The sequence below is a fragment of the Crocuta crocuta genome, unplaced genomic scaffold, assembly GCF_008692635.1.
Source record: "Crocuta crocuta isolate KB4526 unplaced genomic scaffold, BGI_CrCroc_1.0 scaffold525, whole genome shotgun sequence".
Lineage (NCBI taxonomy): Eukaryota > Metazoa > Chordata > Mammalia > Carnivora > Hyaenidae > Crocuta > Crocuta crocuta.
The window spans coordinates 284,448-306,585 of NW_027527986.1; the positions used below are offsets into that span (position 1 = coordinate 284,448).

Here is a 22,138-nt window from a genome sequence, read left to right on the forward strand (position 1 = left end):
CCTGCTCTGTATCACTGGGCAGATGGAATCAACAACAGTTTATTAGTCACATATAGTCACAGCCCAGGGGAAGAGAACACTACACACCACACTCAGCCAAATGAGAGTTCTGCTCAGGAACAAAGTAATGGTCCCTGCTCAGGACCAGGGGTAATGGAAAACAGGCTCTGCAGTATCAAGAGAGTGACATACATGTCCCCTGGTTTGAAGAAGGCTGTGACTGGCTTGTTTGAATCAGGAGGAACTGCACCTGGCCAGTTTGATAAGGAAGGTTAGGGGACCTTGTCTGTGGGTGGAGAGGAGGGAGGGGAACTTGCAATTGGGCTACCTGAGGCCCCTCTTTCACTATATGTCAAGCCAGCACATAAGATGAGGCCTTAATTTTAGACTTTGTGTCACACATGGCTTCTAATTGTAATGATAATTATGGAGGAGAAAAAAGTTCAAAATTAATGACAAAGATTAAGAATAAACTCCTTAGAAGAGAAGCCTGGCCTAGCCCTTCCTCCCCTTTCCAGAGATGCCTTCCACCTACTCTTCACTTGCATGCTGTTCTGCGACCACAAAGAACCACGAGAGTTCTTTAACCTTGTGGTCACCTTTAACTACATTTTATTAATGCCGCCTAGACTGTCCTTCCTTCACTCTGAGTCCACTTAGAAAACTCCTATGCATCCTAAAGATCCTAATCAAATTCCTTTCTGACCTATTTTTGGCCTTCATACCAGGAAAAGTCTGTCATTTTCTCCTTGAGTACCATATCACTTTGGACATACTTTAAGCATATTACATTATATCACAATTACTTTTGAACAGTATCTCTACCCAGCTGGACCATTTGTCTCCACCACAATCAGAAAAATGTGGTATTTATCTTTGTAGCCCCAGGTTGGAGCCATGATATGTGATCAATAAAGATTTTTAGGATGAATTGAAAGGGCAAACTAACACTAAATGGACTGAAGTGAATTAATGAATCATACAAATAATACGATTTTAATTCTCAGTAACATGCTCTAGAGTACTGGTTTAAATTATTTGAATATTTTAAATAACAAATACATTAGTTTTTCCCTGCATTTCAGTTAAATTTGTTTACCATCAAAGATCTGAGCATATGATCTGTGTTAGTGTAATGAGCAGGTAGTTTTTCCAGCCCAAATCAAATAAGGTTAATATCTTAGTTACTCTGTGGGAACTTACTATAGGCAAACACAACTTTCAAAAGGCTATTTAAATATTTAAATTTACTCAAAAAATGAAAAAAATGATCTACTCAGAGCCCTTGGAAAATCAAGGGAGATAACTGGTATTAGATAAATAATGCTGAAACTTTGAAATAGGGTTATACTCAGACTGCATTAAAATTTGGAGGAAAGGTTATTATGGGTTTAAATAGCTTAGAAATTTACTAAAATTAATTTTTTAAAATTGATGAGTAGTTATTTGTCAAATGTATCATCTTGATTCACTTCTTCTAGCAGCCATAAAGAGTAGGTTTTTGTTCCTGTAATACAAAAATATATTTTAAGAAAAATATATTAAATCTCCATTAAAAAGAACTCTAACCATAGATTGGTTTTTGACACCTTAGCCAGCAGGAGTATATTGACTTTTTTAAAAAGTTTACTAATTTGAATGAAGTTGTGTCAGAATATTCTCCAATAAAAGATTTTTATTAAAAACATATATTTTCTACCAGATTGGATGACCGCCAAGTAAGACATAAATGGCACATGCTTTGAATCCTATTTTTAAAGATTCTTAACTAATATAAGTTATCAGTAATATTGTCATTAAAAGTCATTATATTTTGCTCAGAATAGCTGACTGTGGGGCCCTGTTTTTAAAATGAGACCTAGTAAATCAGATTTTTAGTAGAAAATAGTTTCTGAGCTCAGCACATTACAATTAAAAGCCAAAGACTGTTAACCAGCACTGTAAATCAAAGTTCTTATGGGAATTTATGCCAATAAACTATTATGGGTATTTCTCACCTGAAAGAGATCTCTGATGGAAATGTAAGCACTCTTAAGTCAGATATATTCAATCAGTCTAACCTCCTCTCTGGAGGTAGGATTAAGTTCTAAAAATCTGAAGACAGAATGAGTCAGTTGTACTTGAAATGGAGTTAGAAAGTAAATTGCTTCCACAGTAAAAATAATCTAACAGGGCTCGTAAACTTTCTGTGATGCCTAAACTATCGAATTAGATTGGTTTTTAAAGATTTCATGGGTCAGTGACTCTATTTTAGTCATGATCAAATTAACCACCCCCAAAATGATTCATGCTAAACCTAAGCATTCCTATACTTTGTTAATCTGACCAGCTATGTATTTGGTAGAATAAATCCTTTGAAGACTACAAAAGCCTTGTTTGATTTTCAGTCATTAGTACAAAACTGTTTGTAGGATTAGTGATAGTCTCAGCAAAATAAATCTCACTTTGATTATATAGTTGTAGATCTGAAGAAGAAGGGGAAATGTACACTGTAAGCCGAAAGGGCTTTCTATTTATATTTAAGAGCACAGCTTCTTTAAAGATATAGAGATATTTATCATTCCATTATTTTCATGAGTGGTGTAAAAGGTTCAACAATTGAGGAAATCTACTTGCTTTTATAATCCCCAAATCTTTAAAGGATTGACCATCTGTTCCTATCAGACAGAAGGAAAGGAGTTTGTGCAAACCATTACAGCATATTTAAAGCCCATCCATCAAGGCTCAATGGCAGAAGAATTCATACTTTGCCTTCATTTAATTAAGCACATCAGAAAGGTGTGCCTTATTTCCAATCCAAATCTTCTTCACTGTAACGCATCTCATCTCTTTCAGAAACTCAAGGAATTGTGCTGGTTTTATAAACCTCCCTTACTCAAGTCCCAGAGCTAAGTGATTTCCAAGTCTCTTTAATTGTTCCTCATTAAAAAAACAAAAACTTCTGTTGTTCTAATTTGATGAGAATTTAAATATATTTTATCAAGTAATAAAAAAAAGTATGGTAGACAGAAATCCAAAATCATCGTTTCTTGGTCAATATTTCACTTTAGCTGGTCGCTGTCACTGCTGCCTAGTGAACAGGGGAAGGCTAGGAGATAATCATATAAAGTCCAATTCAGCAACTTACTAGCTCTGCTGCTGTGGGGAATTTACTTGGTATCCTTGAACATCAAAATCTTCACAGAGCTGTGAGGACAGTAAAGTACTTAGCTCGGTGTCAGATTTACTACTCAATACGGCAAGTATTGTGACTGTATTTCTAATTGTAAAAAGTATCAAATCCAAAATCAACCCACTTCCCTTATAGAAGGTTCTTTATAGCTCTGCCATGGAAATAGAATTTATGAAGTTTATTCTACCCTAAAGAAAGATTCTGAATTATCATTGTCTCAGTTACCATACACTAAGCTCCTTAATTTTTATAATCCTATGAGCACAGATTTTCCTTAAAACCCTATGAAATAAAACTGGAAATTTTAGAGACCTACCCAGTTGCAAACCAAATGAATTCATTCAATGAACATTTAACAAAAAACTACTATATTTTCTCAAATAGTTCATAGTGGGGGGAAGAAAACCCAGCAACATGCATAATTAAATACAGCTTTCTAAATGCTTTAAAAGAGATATGTGCATGGTATACAACTGCCTGAGGAGAACCAACTGGAATAGTTTTGGGTCCTGGGCACTTTTCCACCGCCAGATAAATTGGGAACATACTTTCTGTACTAATCAAGTAAGAGATGTCTCTCTAGTACAGGCCATATGCTAAGCTAGCAACCAGATTTCGTTAAATTTTCAGAGACCTTAAAATATTCTCACCCAAAGACATATGCTTAATCAGATTAAAGTTTACCAACTCATGTTTTATAATTTTAAGCTGGCAATTTAGAATAAAGTGATTTGAAAACTGACAAGACATCTAAAATCTTTACCTTTCCATTTTTAAAAAATTTTTAAATGTTTTATTTATTTTTGAGAGAGAGAGAAACAGCATAAGCAAGGGAGGGTCAGAGAGAGAGGGAGACACAGAATCTGAAGCAGGCTCCAGGCTCTGAGGTGCCAACAGATATCCCGACTCAGGGCTTGAACCCACGACCGGTGAGATCATGACCTGAGCCGAAGCCCTATGCTCAACCGACTGAGCCACCCTACCTTTCCATTTTTATAGCACAGTTTTTACAATTGTCTTCAAAGTGGCTGTTCCTTAACTTCCTTCTACCAGGAAACTCATATTATTTTTATACTTTAACTTTTATTTAAATAATTAACCCTACAATTTATACGTGCTATTTATAAAATTGAGCTACTCTATCATTCTTTCAAACTCATATAGCTTATGAATAAATGTGTCTTGAAATTGGCAGACAGTAATGCCATTTGTTGGAAAATTGTACCTACCTCTAGCCTTTACTTTATCCTGAGGAATATTTGTAAGGAAGGGAAGAGAGAAATTTAATTGCTCTAAAAAATATGCTTTCCTGGAAAAATATTAATCAGTTATAAAACAATAAAGATGCATACTATTTTACTTCATGGAAATATTCCTTTCTTCACCTTTCCTTTTCTTAACATACTTTCCCAATAAAAATAAAAAGCCATTTATGTAGAATACTAACATGAATCCATCAGTTTAATTGTAACTTTTTACCTACTGTTACCAGGCTCAAATGATAAGAAGAAAAATTAGTCAGTAAGAGAAAGACCTTTGGCATTCTGGGAACAGAACAATAGTACACACAGCAAGACTAAATAGTAATGTCCATATCAAAATTGTTTCCCTCTCTAATAATGTTGAATACATTGTAATAAGATTTGTGGACAGTCACAAATTCAAGGTGATCTGATTTCTTTCTTCCTGCTTTCTAATCACTTGTATTTCATCCTCATCTCCATCTTGGAGAAGATGACTATTGGCAGGAGATGTAGCCAAAGATTCTGAAGCTAACACATTAAAATATGCCTTACATTTATATCTTTCTATAAAGCCTTAGTTAGGCTAAAAATGCTTTCTCCCTAAATGTTCATGGGGAGAAAAAGAATAGAATACAGAATAAGCTATAAATTTAAGTTTGGATGCAGACAATAAATTACAAAACAGAAGGTACCAGAAACCTCAGGTCCCCTGCCAACAAAATATACTCTTTTGAAAATTATGGGTTTCATCTAGGGGTGATTAAAACTGAAACCAATCCAGTGATTCCATGATAGTTTAATATCTGATTGAAAGGGATGCCTCTATTTCAATTTGGAGAAAACCCTGCTTTTAAAAAGAATAGTATTATTTTTTAAAGCGATTCTGATTCCTCATTAATTATACCATATAGTATGAAACAAAATGTGGCATAAAATATTAACCATGAGTTTAATCTGGTTAGGGGAGCAAATAATTGTTAAACTTTCTGAATTAAATACATTAGTTCTAACTATAAGGCATTCCACAGCATAAACCCTAACAGTATATTATAATGGGACTATAGCAGCACCCTTACTTTTAATTGTGGTGCTCTGTGTGATATTAAAGGGATCTCAGAAAATATTCCAAAGTGTTAACTCTTCCCAAAATAGATAGACAAGTTTCTGATAAGTATAGTCTTAATTTTCCTACTCAATTCAGAAATAAGTCCCTTTGATTTTAATGGCATAGAATGAGTTCTATTATATAAACAGATGGGTAAAAAAAAAAACCTACCTACATTACCAGATTTTTTTTAACTATAGCCATGAAAGAAGCACCATAATATAATTCAAGAAATATTAGTGGAAATGGAAATAAATGCTGATAAAATATTGAGATAAGACTTTTCGTTATTCAAAATTCTTACAAATTAAAGTTCCTCATTGAGGAACACACATCATGGAAAAGCCAGTACTTAATCAATCAATCAATCAATCAATCAATGCAACTATACAAAGTCTCTAAGGAAAAAACAGACATATGTCAAATCTTGTGACCTCTAAACAGTTCAAATATGCATGGTTCAAAACCAACTTATCTTAGCCAAAAGACAATTACCCACAGTAGTGTTTCTACAAGAGTCAATTCTCCCTAGAAAAATGCTATTTTAAATTAGACGTCATGATAGTTATAATTTGTTGTGCTACAAATAAAAAAATAAGCTTCCTAAAGAGTAGGTTTTATTCAAAATTTAAAACACAAAACCTGTCTTATACAAAAGTGCATTAGGTTCAATACACAGTGATGCCACAGTACACATTTATGAAATTGGATTGTGATGAAATTGGAAATTAAACTAATTTTTTTATTTTTAATGACCAACTAATAGGTTATAACCTCTAAAAGCCATTTACTTGGAAGAAAAGAGCAAGTAGACAGAAATTCTGGAACAGGTAATGATATCCAGCCTTATCTTACAAAAGTATTCTAAGAATAATTAAGTGTTATTTCTCTAAATAGAAAATGAATAGAGTGGTAGCACACAGGTGTGAGAGACCGTGGTAGGGTTGGTGAGACATGTATGATGGAGGGACACCACAGGTGTCTGCTCTCTTTGCCTGGCTGGCTGCTAGGAGGAGAGTTTCTCCCATTTCTGTGAAGACAGACACTGTGACCAGATTTCAGATACTGTCCATCTAAAATGGGCAGAGGGTCTGCAGTGAGAAAACATTGCCACTGTGACTCAACATGACAACCCCAGACAATAGGATAAGGAACAACTGGTAAAAGTGTCACTTCCTGCATCCTTCTGAGCCTCCTGATTTCAATGTTTTAGACCCATCTCATCTTTTCATGAGCTACGAAAGGTAGAGATACAGAGGAGAAGCTGGAGAAAATGTTGCAGATCTCTCTGCAGCCCAGCAACTCTTGAACCCCCAAGTTGAAAGCATTCAGCCATACAGAGCACAGACTCTGGGCTACATGTGGATAATTGGGAATTAGTTATCAGGGATATGTGACAGAAGAGGCGCTGCCCACCAATGCCCACCTATACGCTACTGAGCATCTCCCCTAACAACTACTCCATTTTAGACAAGAGATCATGCAAAGCTTTTATTTCCCAGATCATACTGAAATAACAAGAAAGCAAATTCATAAATCAGTGGTCAAAATACCACCTGGTTGGCAAACATTAACATTCTGACAAATGATAATAAGAGTATTTGAAATACTATAATTACACAGAAAAAAAATAAGCTTAATGCACTGAGAGGTAAATTGCCTAAATATCACAAAAATAAAATGGAATGCATAATTTCATAGGCTTGGTAATTGATTTCACTTCAATTCTGATATAATCCTCCATTTGCCTTTCATTTGAGCATATGTAATGTGCTTATTAAACAAGAGTCTTTAATTTAATTTACCTACTGAAGCAGGATTCTGTAATTTTATAATTAATAACTTTTACTAGTGAAGCAAAAATGCCCTAAAGGCATGTGAAAGCAGCTGGGTCACCAGAAGTGATCTCAGTCCTCGTTCCCATTCATGGAGGGAGGGTCAATGGCTGGCTGAGAATGGACAGAGGTCTGGCCCATGCTGGGATCTAAAGGGCTAAGTTGGATACTCGGCTAACAAGTTTCCACACTATGGAAGCCACTACTAGTCACCAAGTTTCAACCAAACTGGCCAGTTGCCCACATGTAAGCCCATTTTACCTCCACTCTTTTGATCAATGTGAAAAGAGGTGGAAGCTCTTGAATACAACAACCACTTAAAATTCCAAAGGACATGGATCTATCAAAATCTGAATCAAGTTTCCCAGGCCTACTGTACAGTGAACTGGGTAATTCTAGTCTCATATTTAGACTCTGATGATAAATCCTAGGCTCATATTTAGCGGCTGGTGATAAAGCAATGATGTCTCAAATTCTATTCACCAAGATGCTTTCATCATGTCACCCTACACTAAAAGCAACATTTTAGTGGAAGCAGAACTTCAAAACAGACATTTTTAGAACATATAACAAAAATGACACTAGAAACATAAAATTCCCTCTGCTTTTGAGCCAACACTGACCTTCTGATCCAAAAGCAATGTGTTTGTAGGGATTGCTGCAAAAGCCTTGTAGCTTGACTTGGTCTTGTATTGCTAGAATGAGTAACCAGAAAGCAAGAGTGGAGATGAAAAGGGGGAAGAATAGAACATAATTTTAGACTAGTGCTACCAAGTTAAATGACATGTTATCAAATGAAGAAAACAGTTATTACAACTTGTTTCTGACAGAAAACAAATTAGCTTACCATGTTAATATTTTATTAGAATGAGAAAAAAAGAAACATCACAGTAAAATATCAGCCTAGGGATTATAGGCAATTATATGCTATACAGTTGGGAACTTAAAAACATCCATTTTTGCAAGATTACATATAAATATCTCATGAGCAGTGTGCCCGTCATAGTCTATAAATGTGAGTTTTTTTCCTTGATTCTCAAAGGAAACTGGTTCTTTTTTACAGTGCCATAATTAACAAACATTCTGCCAATAAACTTAATTGAACTCTTGATACATTCTCTTGCATCATTCATAAAAACAACGGTCAGAACACATAAAATTTAGCAGCAATGTTTAATAAATAGCATACTTTCAATAGAAGTAGTATCAGTGACTTAACTCCATAATGAAAAAGCTAGAAGGCCAAACTTCTGATCTTAAATTCACTTTTTTAAGCTTCATCATCTGCTGCCCTTCCTAATACAGTGATATTAATGAATCAAATGCTAAAACATCCTGAGTTTTGAATAAAACTCAGAGTAATACAGCTTTGGGAAGTATTTGAGAGAAAGGGTAGAGCATGAGCAAGTTGTACACATCAGGATATTATACATAATCAAAAGCCCAGGTTTGATACTGCTCTGGGTCCCAAGCTGCTTAACTAAGTTCAAGGCTCCTATCACTTCAAAAGCCCCTGTCTCAGGCAGCTTCTCCAAGGGCCCAGAGCCAGCTAGAAATTGGCATGCAGCTCCAAGCTGTCTTAGCCCCTGGAGAGCAGACTACAGGATCTACAGAAGACATGATAGTCAAATAAAATAAAACCTGTGAGTTTTAGAGAGATAATTGAAGCAATCTTCCATTAAATAGTGTGAGGAAGGTAAGAGGCTGGCACATTCATTTCCTTAGAAAGAAGGTGAAGTGAAGAAAAATCAAAATGGCAGAGTTGTAAGAGAAAGTCTCAGGTTCCTACAAGTCCCAGTCTCTATCCTGACCCTGCACTGCTATAGTCCACATATGACATATTTTGGGTAAGAACTGAAAATGAAATGTCATCCCTTTGTGTAGAATAACAGCTGGCACTTATTAGTAGGCAAATTAACTTTATATTTACTTTTACAGAAGCTCTATAACTACAGAACCATTAGGGGTAGGAGGCATAGTGTGGCTAAGTGACTTGCCTAAGATACACAATCCATAAAGAAAAGAAAAGGTTTGGAAGCCATGTCTTTTTGGATGCAATATCCATGCATCCTCTAGAAGATAATATCTCCTCTCAAAGAATACATCAGTAGAAAAGTAATACATAACATTATATCATTAATACCCCCTGATGGTCTTATAAGTACTTAATTATAAAAATAGTTGTAATAATAATAGCTAATAATCACTATGACCCAAGTAACATTCTAAAAAAAAAGCTTTATGTGCATTATCTTTTTTAATTATCACAACCAACCTATTAGGTAGCTTCTAATTTATATCCAGTTTATATATGGAAACTAAAGTACATAGATGTTAAGTAACTTATCTGAGGTCACTAAGTAGTAAGTAAGTCATAGCTAGGATTTGGATTCAGGCACACCAGTCAACAATTGTGCAGTTATCTACTCTATGCCCTTGCCTCTCATGGCAGGGCATACAATCGTTTACAGTGTTTGTTCTCCTATTCCCAAATGCCCTAAAGTATATAGGTGGACAAACCTCTACAGAGAGATATATTGTTATCACACACAAAATGCCACCAAATCTTAGAATAAGATGGGATCTTGAGGGCCATCTGGTTTAACGTCCTCATCTAAGACATGAATCTCTCTGATCAATCTTATGTTCAGCCACCACACGAACACTTCCCTACCTCCCAAGACAACATGTTTAGGCCTCATTTGGTACAAATTGGTACAAAATTCTACCTTATACTGAGCCAAAATGTACTGCCTACTACCCTTCCCCATTGGTCCTCTCTCCCCACCTTGGAATGATGACAGATGTGAAGAGCTCCTTTCTGCATGATAGTTGGATTGCTGTTTCCTCCAACCCATCCTCACTGATCTCAGTTGAAGATTTTACTATCCTCATCACTTTCTTCTGCCAATATTCTTTTAAATTTTGAAAAGGGGTGTGCTTAATGAGATGTATTTTTAACACAAAATAGACTATAATCACCACCTCCATGACATCAATTGACAACAAACTCAATTAATATACAATGAAGATGATAATAATTGGAATTGTCTCAAATACAGCATCCCTTCTTAATAAAGACTCTAGAGAAAGTTGGGATAGAAGGAACCTACTTAAACATCATCAAAGCCATCTATGAGAAGCCTTCAGCTAACATCATCCTCAACGGGGAAAAACTGAGAGCTTTCCCCCTGAGATCAGGAACATGACAGGGATGNGAATTAAAAAAAATAATACTATTTACTTAAAAAAAATAATTGGAATTGTCTCCTTGCTTTTGTAGTAAGTGAAGAACATACAGGAGAGTGAAGTTGGAGTCATTTCATATTGTTGGATCACACTGAGTACGCTACCACCTAAAATCCCTAAGCCTTTTTTTAAAAAAAACATTTGTTGAAATTCAACTCCAACCTGTAGTTATGTTTTCCTTCTCTAGATCCCAAAAGTACTTCAGGCATTATCTCTATCCAGTTTCATCTCATTAGTTTTGGTTTGTTATTGTAAACTATGAAAATAAGAATTTTTATAATTATTTCCTGAACCATTTTGTTAGGCACGTCAGTTTTATTCACTCAAGTCATATACCAAGGAGAGGGAGCTCTTGCCTCCTAGGTTCTACCTACCTGGTGGACACCAATCTATCCTGTAAATCTGTTTGGATATGGTAGTTCAACTAATGGATTTATTCAACAAAACACTATTGAGTACCTACTTTGCAACTCATATTGCTCTACGTACAACAGATTTAGCAGTGAACAAAACATCCAAAGCCTTTACTCTCTAGAGCTTAACACTAAGATTACACCCTAAGAGACAAACTATACGCCAAGAAATAAGAAAGCAAAAGAAACATCGATAAATAATATTCAGAAAATTAAAATAGTATAGTGGCACAGAAAGTGACATGAAGGAAGCTTTGATTGGGCATTCAGAACAAATGTGAGTTCACAGATGTCATTATACCTCACATATCTCTCTTTATTCATGATACAGCACAAAAAATCACAAAAGCTAGAATTTGGAAGGCAATTGAATAAACATTTGTTGATTGAAAAAAATATCTGCCTTTCAGTTATAACTGCTTATGTAAACAATCACAAACTAAGAATATATGCAATCATTTTCAGAATTTACCTTCCTCTTTTGTGTCAAAAAATAGAACATATGGCTTACTCCTTTTTTTTGGAAAATCTCTTATTTCCCATCATTTACAATAGAAGTAGAAATTTGGTCTGAGATACATTTTATCTAAACCTGGAGATACGAACTTAGAGCATAGAGGTATTTCCTTCTAGTTCCCATCTGCGGGGCTTTACGTGTGGCTAAGCCATATGTAGTCTTTCCATTTCAGTCTGAAAATCATTCTTGTTGCCACTAGATATTTTTTGGATTCACCATATTTCTTCAGGTTTGCCTTAACAATATTCTAATTTGGAATTTATTTTTTCTTTAGCATTCCAAGTCTTCCAGGTGTTAAATTCATTGGTTCCGTTTCCTTGGTTTAAAGTTACAAATTGCTCTAGTCAAGGTAAATATAACTTGAAGAGTAGGTTGTAGTAATACAGACTGGAATCACCATCAGCTAATCATAGAAGTAGAACTGACCAGCCTGACCCTGAATCCAGAAAAAATTCGATGATACCTATTATATCTCTCCAATTTGTGATCTATGTTTTTTGGTCAACATTCAGTAAATATTTCTTAAATATCCATGACATGACAGGTGCAAGGTAAAGTTCAGGTTTAGAAAAGGAAATGGGGTCTTACTATAGAAGTTTTTTCAGAGATAATCCTATTTATAAATCCTATTTATCATAGATAATTACAACATAAATCCCAGGTATGCAAGTGAGAACAGCAAAAACACACCTTTCCCCTTCAGAAAATATTTCTCACCATTATCACATCTGTTATTGCTGATGCCTAAAATTCCACCACAGGCTCCAGTAATAAGGACCCATGAGATTTCAAAGCAAACTATGTTAGTTGCCTTGAGAATTAGAAGTTTGAATGCATGGTTACACTTTAAGTATAGGTGAAGGGCAGAACTTCAGATTACACGAACAAGAGAGAATTCGGGCAAAGAGCCTCCTTACCACCATGGCCAACTTCTCCTTCCTGAAGCATTCACAAGTAGAGATAAGAGCATCCTTCTAATGTTTTTTTTTTTTTTTAACTTTTTAATGTTTATTTATTTTTGAGAGACAGAGAGAGAGAGAGAGAGAGAGAGAGAGAGACATGGGTGGGGGAGGGGCAGAGAGAGGGGGAGACACAGAATCTGAGGCAGGCTCCAGACTCTGAGCCCTCAGCACAAAGCCAGACACGGGGCTTGAACTCACAAACCAAACTCAGGCACCCAGGCGCCCTGAGACGGCACTTCTTGCTTATCAGTAATCACGCATGCACTGCCTGAGTCAGAGTCCTCCGGAGACAAAAGCTTAATTCAAGTCCTGATCCAATTGCCCAGATACCTCCCTTACATCTGGATTACTAACAAAGCATAATCTCTATAATGACCCCGAGAACAGAAGCAGTGTCAAAGGGGTGGCAGGGCAGGGAGAGGGAGAAATTTCCTTGAACAACTCTTCTCCCAGTACCGCCCTCCATGGCTGATTTATCTGTCTGTGTTTCTAGTACTCTAAACATATAATATGCTAATCGTATTACAATATTTTGCCATCTCCATTAGCATGATAGGTCTTTTACAGAAGATATTTTATATGATTTCCAATATCTTATACCAACTTGTCAAAGAGCAGATATTCAGCAAACATTTGATGACCTAAACTTAAGTATTTTATTGAAAATTACAGTAAGATTCAGAGGACATGAAAAAACAAAATTTTAGTTCCTCATCTACTGTTCAAGTCTCAGACAAGCCTGGCTGATTAGAGATCCTCTTCCAACTTCAAAGTATGCCCTGAGGCATTTCTAATATATTAAGTTGCCATGAGGCAAGCTTTTAGGATTTGAACCCATGACCTCGAATCCCTATTTTATTTATTTATATTTTTAATTAATTTTAATGTTTATTTTTGAGAGAGCATGAGTGGGGGAGGGGCAGAGAGAGAGGAAGATACAGAATCTAAAATAGGTTCCCAGCTTTGAGCTGTCAACACAGAGCCTGACGTAGGGCTCAAACTCTGGACCAGCAAGATCATGACCTAGGCCTAAGTGGGACACTTAACCAACTAATCCACTTAGGCATCCCATCTCTATTTTTTTGAATCTCTTGTTTAAGTTAAACTGCACAAGCCCCTCCTTGAATTAAAATGCAACAACTCCTCAAGGGGTAAGAAAGAAGGTTTTTGACACCTGAGTGCAAATCACTGCTAAGCACAATGAAGAAAGGCTAGTTGGAGAGAAACAGAGGGAATGGGACCCAGAATTGGTTAGTACAGAAATGTAAGTGACACACAGCAGGGATGGGAGAATCATAGAAAATCTAGAATCTCCACAAAGGCACCAAGAATTCTGCAGAGGAGGTGAAGAGGTGGAGGATGACAAAAAGAGAAAGCAAACAAGAAGATACATATACCTAGTTTCAGCTGTTATATCATTTCACCTATGATTGTGAAGGTTTGTTACCCTACCTACAAAACATATATAGATATATTATCTCCACCTTCACTGCTAGAACCTCACCAAAGCCATCACTATCACTTGCCTGGATTGTAACAGCAGACCCCTAAATTCTCCTGACTTCAGCTTTCACCCTCTTACAGCCTATTCTTAACATGGTAGCCAGATAGACAAGATTGTGTCAATATCTAGTCAAAACCCTCTGATGGCTTTCACTCAAATTAAAAATCAATGACTAAGAAGTGGCCCACAAGATTTTACAGGACCCAGCTCACAGTTACATGTCTCTCTGACAATCTCAATTTCCTTGCACTAAGTCTACTCTCATCTCACTGGCTCCCCATCTTAGTACCTGCCAAGCACTCTCAGCATCAGGTATTTTTCCTGACTATACTCTCTTAAGGAGCATCACCCCCTTCAAGGTCACCTTCCCAAAGTAACCTATCATGACCACCGGTGTAAATTTGTGACACTATCCCTTACTCTGCTATACTTTTCTCCATACTATATATGATTCCTAACACACAAGAAATTTTACTTATGGCATTCAGGAAGGTGGTAGTGGTAATTGCTGACTGTTTCTCTTCCACCCAAGAACTTTCTGTGAGCAAATATTTTTGCAACTTTGTTTGTTGCAATATCATATCTCCAGACTTTGAAATGTGTCTTGAACATAATAAGCACTCAGTGCACATCTATTGCTTCAACCAGATCAACCATTTTACCTCATGGGGGTACAGCCCATATTACTCATTTCCCAGATTACATGTGGATCAGCAGAAATGGAGAAAGTCACATAGAGACTGTTGTTACCAAGTTTTCAGTGTGATGTAATTGGAAATGTTTTGATGCCTTCAAGGAATGAGGTTTATAAATAATACACCTACTATAAAAATTCATGAAATATTTAAAAGCTCCCAATTGATCCCTAAGTATTGTGTCCAAATAGCTGTGAGGCCAGGGCAGGCACATCACTGGAGCTCTCATAGTTAGAAAAGAGCTTCAAACCATCTTCAGTAAGTGACAAGATGTTTAGAGTTTTCAGGTAATGGCCTCAAATCCCCATAGGGAACACCATGCTAATTCACCAGGAGAAAACTTTAAACTAGGTTACAAAGGAAGGCCAAATATATTGGGAACCCAAATACAACTCTGGGAATTAATTTTATGATAGTCCCTTTCCCAAGGGACAGAAATGTTTCAAACAATATAGATGTTAATCAAAAAGTCGACTGAACAACATCCAGAGAGGTGCTCACCTTGTCTAAGGCCATGATTATAATGTGAAATAATATTTTAAAACTCTATCAGAAATTAAAGTACATCGGTTATACTATACGAATGCAAACGGATTCAGAACCTTAAGATTCCATCTATAAAAAAGAAGTATCAAACATGCTTTATATCTGAAATTAGTTCAGTATACTCTAGCTGTTCCATTCTATTTCAATATCAAAGGACAGTAGAGCCCACACTTTGAACTAATACCCTTCAAGCATTCATGTTTTAATTTGATGGCCATTTGTATTCCAGGACCCCCTTCCTTTTGGGATCTGGCACTGGGTGAAGCTGATCTAAATCTGAAGCTCTTTGACTTCAAAGAGAGCCTGTGCTTGGATTAGCACCACAGTGGAAAGAGGAAGACAAGAAACAATCCACAGGACCCTACGAGTTCTTTGATATCCCAAAGCTTTTGTCTATTTCCTCTTAACAATCTATAAAATAATCTTAGCAATTCGAACAAAACTAGTCAAACATCAAAGGAAACTGGGATAAGATTTATCTATTCGAGCGTCCATTTTAATGAATTTCTATACTCAAGTTACAAATCCTGCAAATAATAGTTTGCAATTTAAAAAAAAAATGTAGGCTAATTTTTACCTGGAGAGATAATAGCAAGAAGCGAGGAAGAAACAAATATAACTAAGAACAGCATGTCTCAGGGAGCTACTATTTTTGCAGAATTTATCATAAATTTTGCCCATTATCAAAAACATTTTGTTCAATAAAACAGGTAAAAATAAATAAATTATCATGATTCTTCGTATTTTCATGTTCAGCAAATTTATCATGCACTTCTATAGGCGTGATGTTTTTAACTTAGAAATTAAAACTAAAAATAAATCAAATGCTGAAAATCCTTTAATATTGGGAACAGTAAGTGAGCTGTGGGAGAACAGATCTGTAACAAAGTTGATTTTAGGACAAAAAAGAACCTGAGTGGATCAAAAGCCCTCCAGGTTCACCCTCTCCAACTCCGAAAACAGGAGAAAACGTGAACTAAGCAGAATAAACCACAAAGAGAAACACTCTGAAGAAGTCTCTAGAGGAAAATCACTTTTCACAAAGGTAATGAATAATTTAAACATATTGGCAGTATGGTTTAAGAAATAATTGTGAATAAATTCAGGAGACAGTACTGTTTCCATCACCAGGTTGTGTTTAATATAGCACACATGAATTCCATAATTACACATATGTATTTTTAGATAATCACCAGGTCGTTTTACCTCAAATAAATAAGTTTTTAAACTCAGAACTATAGAAAATGTTAAATTTTCTCCATCCCATTAGCTTTGCAAATATAAAATACAAGGACGTAATAATTTCTAAAAATACATTTTTTAATGTTTTTAAAAAATTCTTTATTTACTTTTGAGAAAGAGACAGAGACAGAGTACTAGTAGGGGAGGGGCAGAGAGAAGGGGAGACACAGAATCCAAAGCAGGCTCCCAACTCTGAGCTGTCAGCACAGAGCCCAAAGTGGGGGCTGACCTTGTGAACCACGAGATCATGACCTGAGCTGAAGTCAGACACTTAACCAACTTAGCCACCAGGCGTGCCTAAAAATACATTTTTTTAAATGACCCAAACATAGAAATTGATAATTCTGATGATTCCATTATGATGATTTCCTTCAAATCAGGCTATAATGATTATTAATATGAGTTACTGCTTAGTGTTTTGGCATGTATTATGGAAAAAATAATATTACCAACCTCATATGGTCACAAAAGTTAACTGACATCATCTTTTTAAATTTTTTGTATTAAAATATTTTGTATATTTTATACATAGAAATTTTATAGACAGAGAGCATGTGCTATCTCTTAAAATAATAACTATTATTATTATCACTATTTAATGATAAGACCAATCTTCTTATGTCTTCCCATATGCTCCACTGGGTTCATCTTCCGTACATTTGGTCAGTTATTTACTATTTCTGAAGTGCCAGCTCCTTCCCTCCTCATTAAACTAAATCCTAAACATTTCCAACAGGCCTGACATTTGTTTTAAGTTCCCTCACCAATCATACCCCATAATAATACTTTTATTACATTAAATCCAGTGAGCAATTGTATATAATCTGTATTTTACTATATTAATATTTCCTTATACTTGTTTTCTAGTTTTAGTATGGAATTAATACCTATAAACAGCTTCTCCACATCATGTATCTGTATATTTTCTTCTGCTGAATAAAATTGATTTAAGGACAAAGAATTATCTCTTACTTTCCTTAAGACATACATACACACAAACACACATCCCTAAAAAAGCTAGTATGGTGGTGGGCATACAGCAGGTATTTTCCGCATGCTTGTCAAGTTGAATTATACTGCAACATCATTAACAAGATCATGTGGGTTGTTTTATCTTTCCCATCTTAAGTTCATCATTCAAACAGTGACAGAGTTGAACACAATCTCCATGGAATTTGTAAGCTCTCAAACTGTGTTACTTCAATGCACCGAACTAAAAACTGCAGTCGCTTCCCCAAACAGGCACTTTCAGAATTTCATTTGATTCATACAACTGCCAAATTCTGGTTCTATAAGATCCACCTCGTCAGTACTAGAGAAGAGTTGGGAAGCTGGCAGACTCTAGAGCGGAGTTGCCCTTCTACACAGAAAAATGAACTCCATGAGTCATGTCTTCAAATGTTTCCCTCCTCATATTAAAACAAATGCCAGTCTTCAGAGTATACGGGTTTTTTCTTAAGTTTTTTCATTTGAATATAGTTGACACTCAATGTCACATTAGTTTCAGGTGTACAATATGATGTCTCAGCATCTCTATCTGTTATGCTACACCTACCACAAGTGTAGCTACCATCTGTCACCAAAAAACCCTGTCACTATACAGTTGACTATATTCCCTATACTGTTCCTTTTATTCTCATGCTTTATTCATTCCATAACTGGAAGCTTGTATCTCACCCATTTTGCCCAGCCTGCTCCCCACTTCCCTTTGGCAACCATCAGCTTGTTCTCCGTATTTACAAGTCTGATTCTGCTTTTTTCTTTATTTATTCATTTCTTTTGCTTTTTAGATTCTACATACGAGTGAAATCTTTTGGTATTTCTCTTTTTCAGCCTGACTTATTTCACTTAGCATAATACCTTATAGGTCCATTCATGCTGTCGCAAATGGCAAGATCTCATCCTTTTTTATGGCTACATAATATTTCTCTCTCTCTCTCTCTGTGTGTGTGTGTGTGTGTGTGTGTGTGTTGTATCTTCTTTGTACATTCATCTGTCAATGGACACTTAGCTTGCTTCCATATCTCGGCTATTATAAATAATTCTGTAGTAAGCATAGAGGTGCATATATCTTTTCAAATTAGCATTTTTATATTGATTGGATAAATATTCAGTAGTGGAATTATTGGATCATATGGTATTGCTATTCTTACTTTTTTGAGGAACTCCCATGCTGTTTTTCATGCTGACTATGCCAATTTATATTCCCACAAACAGTGCATGGTACTACATTGTTTCCCTTATATGTGGAACATAAAAAAAAGCAAAAGAAAAGACAAACAAAAAGCCAGATTCTTAAATACAGAGAACAAACTTATGGTTGTCATAGGGGAAGTACAAACTTCCAGTTATAAATTATATAAGCCACAGAAATGAAAGTACAGCATAGAAAATATGGTCAATAATATTTTAATAGCACTGTATGGTAACTACACTTATCCGGTGAGCACTGCACAATGCATAAAACTTTTGAATCAATTTGTTGTATAGCTGAAGCAAATATAACATTGTATGTCAGTTATACTTTAATAATAAAAAGAATAAAAATAGTAAATAAATGAATGTATGCCAGTATCTCATTCTTGCTCAATAGTCTGCTTTAGAACATTGAGAAGTCAGTATTTCTCTTCTCTCAGCTCTATTTTCTTATGCCCAGCCTACCTACCTTTTCAGTATGTCATAATTAGTAAGTATTAAGAGTTCAAAATATCTCAAATATAATACATAAAAAGGAAATTTCGATTCCTTTTTGCTCTATATGTATATACCTAAATCTATACTGGTATGGATTTGAGGTGGTATGCAGAGCAAAAAAGAAATCAACCTGGTAAAAGGGCAAGATTTTTATATAGATCCTATCTACTTTTCAATCAGCACAGGATATTTTGATGGACAATAAGGCCCATTAAATTAAATAACCAGAAATTTATCATAGCTTAAATCTGAACCAACTGCTTCATATCCCATCTTTATGATCAATGATATAACTCATTATGCCTGAAAAAAAAATACCTTGGAGTCATAGATATAAGAAGTTACCATAATAGAAAGAGGATTTGCAAAATCAAAGAGTTTTATCAAAACATGCACATTTTAGATAGATCATAATTCACTTACACATTAAAATATACCAAATCTTAGCTCTACTTATACTTTCTAGAACTCCTTGTACAAGCAGAATGAATTTTGTAATTATTTTTCCTCTGGAGAAACAATTCCCCCATATTTAAAAATAAGCATGCACCATGCACCATGCAAAAGAATACCTTGGGTTTCTTATTTTCAGGGCCTGTTGACGTGGACAATGCACAAGGTGAAATCAGCTCCTTGGTTCTTGTTAGAGAGATGGGAGGTGATCGGGTCGAAATGGATGACATGTGGCTGGATACTGAGCTTTCAGATTTCCCAAGTCTTGAAGGCAAGGTACCACTGCCACAATTTGGGTACAGTGTTGGACTGAGCTGGAGCGCCTGGGTGGGCAGATGAGCACGAGGGACAGGGGAGGAACCCAATTTGGGAAGAGAGGCAGAGCTAGCACTGGAGACAGGGGTTGAAGGAGGAATTGAAAGATTCTGCCCCTGGCCACCTAGCTGTGGGGCTGCTCTCTTGGATCTGTTTATCAGGTTAGAAAGAGCTGGGGAAGGATGGAAACATTTCTCTGGAGAGGAGAGCATGGCTTTTTGGTTAGTGGGAGGAGAAAGAGAAGATAATGTAGAGGAGGCTAATGGAGGATGTGTGTGAATATTCCCGGGCTTTTCTGGACCCCTGAGGTCAACGTCATGTTTGCCTTTCAAAGAAAGAGAAGGAACACTTGGTGTAACAGGAGGAAGACCTGCAGAAGTGGGTGTATCAGTCTGTGGCAGGGAGGGTGTTGGGTTGCTTTTCAATGAAGTGGGTGATGCTTTCTCTACGTTCAAAGAAACAAGGCTGCTACTGTCATGTTTTGTGGAAGAAAGGGAGTGTGCCTGAGAAAGGGGAGTAGATTTGGCCAACAAAGGTAAGTGGAAGGATGGCTGGCTGAGTTCGGAAACCTGGTGCTCCCTCTGCTCTGGAGACCCTGCTCTCAGGGAACAACTAGAGAGAGATTTCTTAGGTGTGGGTGGGGTTTGTTTCACTTTTTGATCCAGAGTGAGTGTGGAAGAAGCCAGAGAGTTAAGAGAGAAAGTGGGACAGGACGCAGGGGAAAAGGGTCTTTGGTGAGGAGGATTTGACTTGAGGATGGCAGTAAGAAGGGAAAGCCGGGAGGGCACTGGGGATTTCACCCCTGACTTTGAGAGATTTCCACTAGATGACATTTGGCTACAGAGAGTGGAAGAAGAGCCATGCAAAGAGGTGGTAAATGGTTTTGGACTTGGAGAGAGTGAATGTGTGACAATACGGACTGGTATGTATGAGGCCGAATTTGACTTCAGAGAAGCACTGGAGGATGGTGAAGGAGAAGTGGTTCTTGGGCTTTCTCTGGGGCTAAGGACATGCGAGGTGAAAGTTGTTGTCTTCTTCAGAACTTCAGATGCCAGTCCAGGTTTCTGATCTGCTGCACTTGGACTGGATAAATTAGAACCTGATAACTGAGTGGAATGGGGAAACTGTAACGTCGAGGAAGTGCCCTTCGATGCAAAAAAGGGTGAAGAGTGAGCAGAAGTTTGAAAATACGTAGCTGTTTCTTCCACCAAGGCCCCACTGACATCCAACCTCCTACTGTGGAATTCCTCTAGCACAGAGGCTCCGTCGAGGTTAACTGGGTCAGGTGGCGTTTTCTGATTAGTTGGAGAAACAAAGGAGAAAGCAGGTGGTTTACGGGCAAGCTGCTCAGAGGTAGTGGGAGAAGTTAACTAGAGGAAAGAGAAATAGACAGATTGTAATAGGAGATTACTCGTGAAACTATCAAAATATTCTTGTCACTTGTGTGTTTAATGCAAATAGTCTCTCTATTAGTTTACACAAAACACGCCTATTAAACATCCATAAAAATGGAAGAAATTCTTTTTGCTAATGAGGCATTGTTTTAAATTTGAAATAAAATATAAATAAACTGTGAAGTGTTATATATGATGCCTCATTTATTCCTTGTAAGACCACCAATATAAAATTGTATATGAATGCTTCCACTTGGAAAATAATTCACTGACAAAATCTAAAATAGTTAACTTGGAATTGTCTGACTTGAAAGATTTAAACCACCTTGAATATAAGTTTCAAACTTCACTTTGAGAAATGACATAGATTTTCTTCCATTGTAGAAACATAATAGTATATAATACAATAATATTATAATACAATGACTATAATAATATAATAATGATTACAATGCCTAAAATGTTTAACATACTTAAAATGTTTAAAATTCTAAAAACTTCAGGTACTCCTACATATTGTACAAGTTAAAAGAATGACCAGAACTCAAAAGATGCAGCACCCAACATCAACCTGATCGACATCAACAATGATAAATTCAGAGAGTGAAAGCACAGTTTGAAATAGAGAGTGAGTTTTAGAGCAAAAAATGTATTCCCTAATTATTTGCTAGAATGAACATTTAATAAATGATTTGGGTTATGCTGGAAAAAGACAAGTATGCTTTTGTATCAAAAGAAGCCAGAGTACTTTAAAAATGTAATCTGCCTTAAACAACACCACCCACCAATCCCCTAACA

At 36.2% G+C, this 22,138-nt stretch overlaps 1 protein-coding gene across 1 annotated transcript in view; it reads right to left on the bottom strand.

Moving 5' to 3' along the window:
* The window catches only part of MLIP (muscular LMNA interacting protein), a 249,078-nt gene that overhangs the window by 93,128 nt on the left and 133,812 nt on the right, over positions 1 to 22,138 (bottom strand). The window contains exons 4-5 of the mRNA XM_077752881.1: positions 19,751 to 21,316; positions 7,980 to 8,051 (exon numbers count right to left, since the gene is read on the bottom strand). Coding sequence (XP_077609007.1) covers positions 7,980 to 8,051; positions 19,751 to 21,316 — 1,638 coding nt within the window. The remainder of the gene's footprint in view (positions 1 to 7,979; positions 8,052 to 19,750; positions 21,317 to 22,138) is intronic.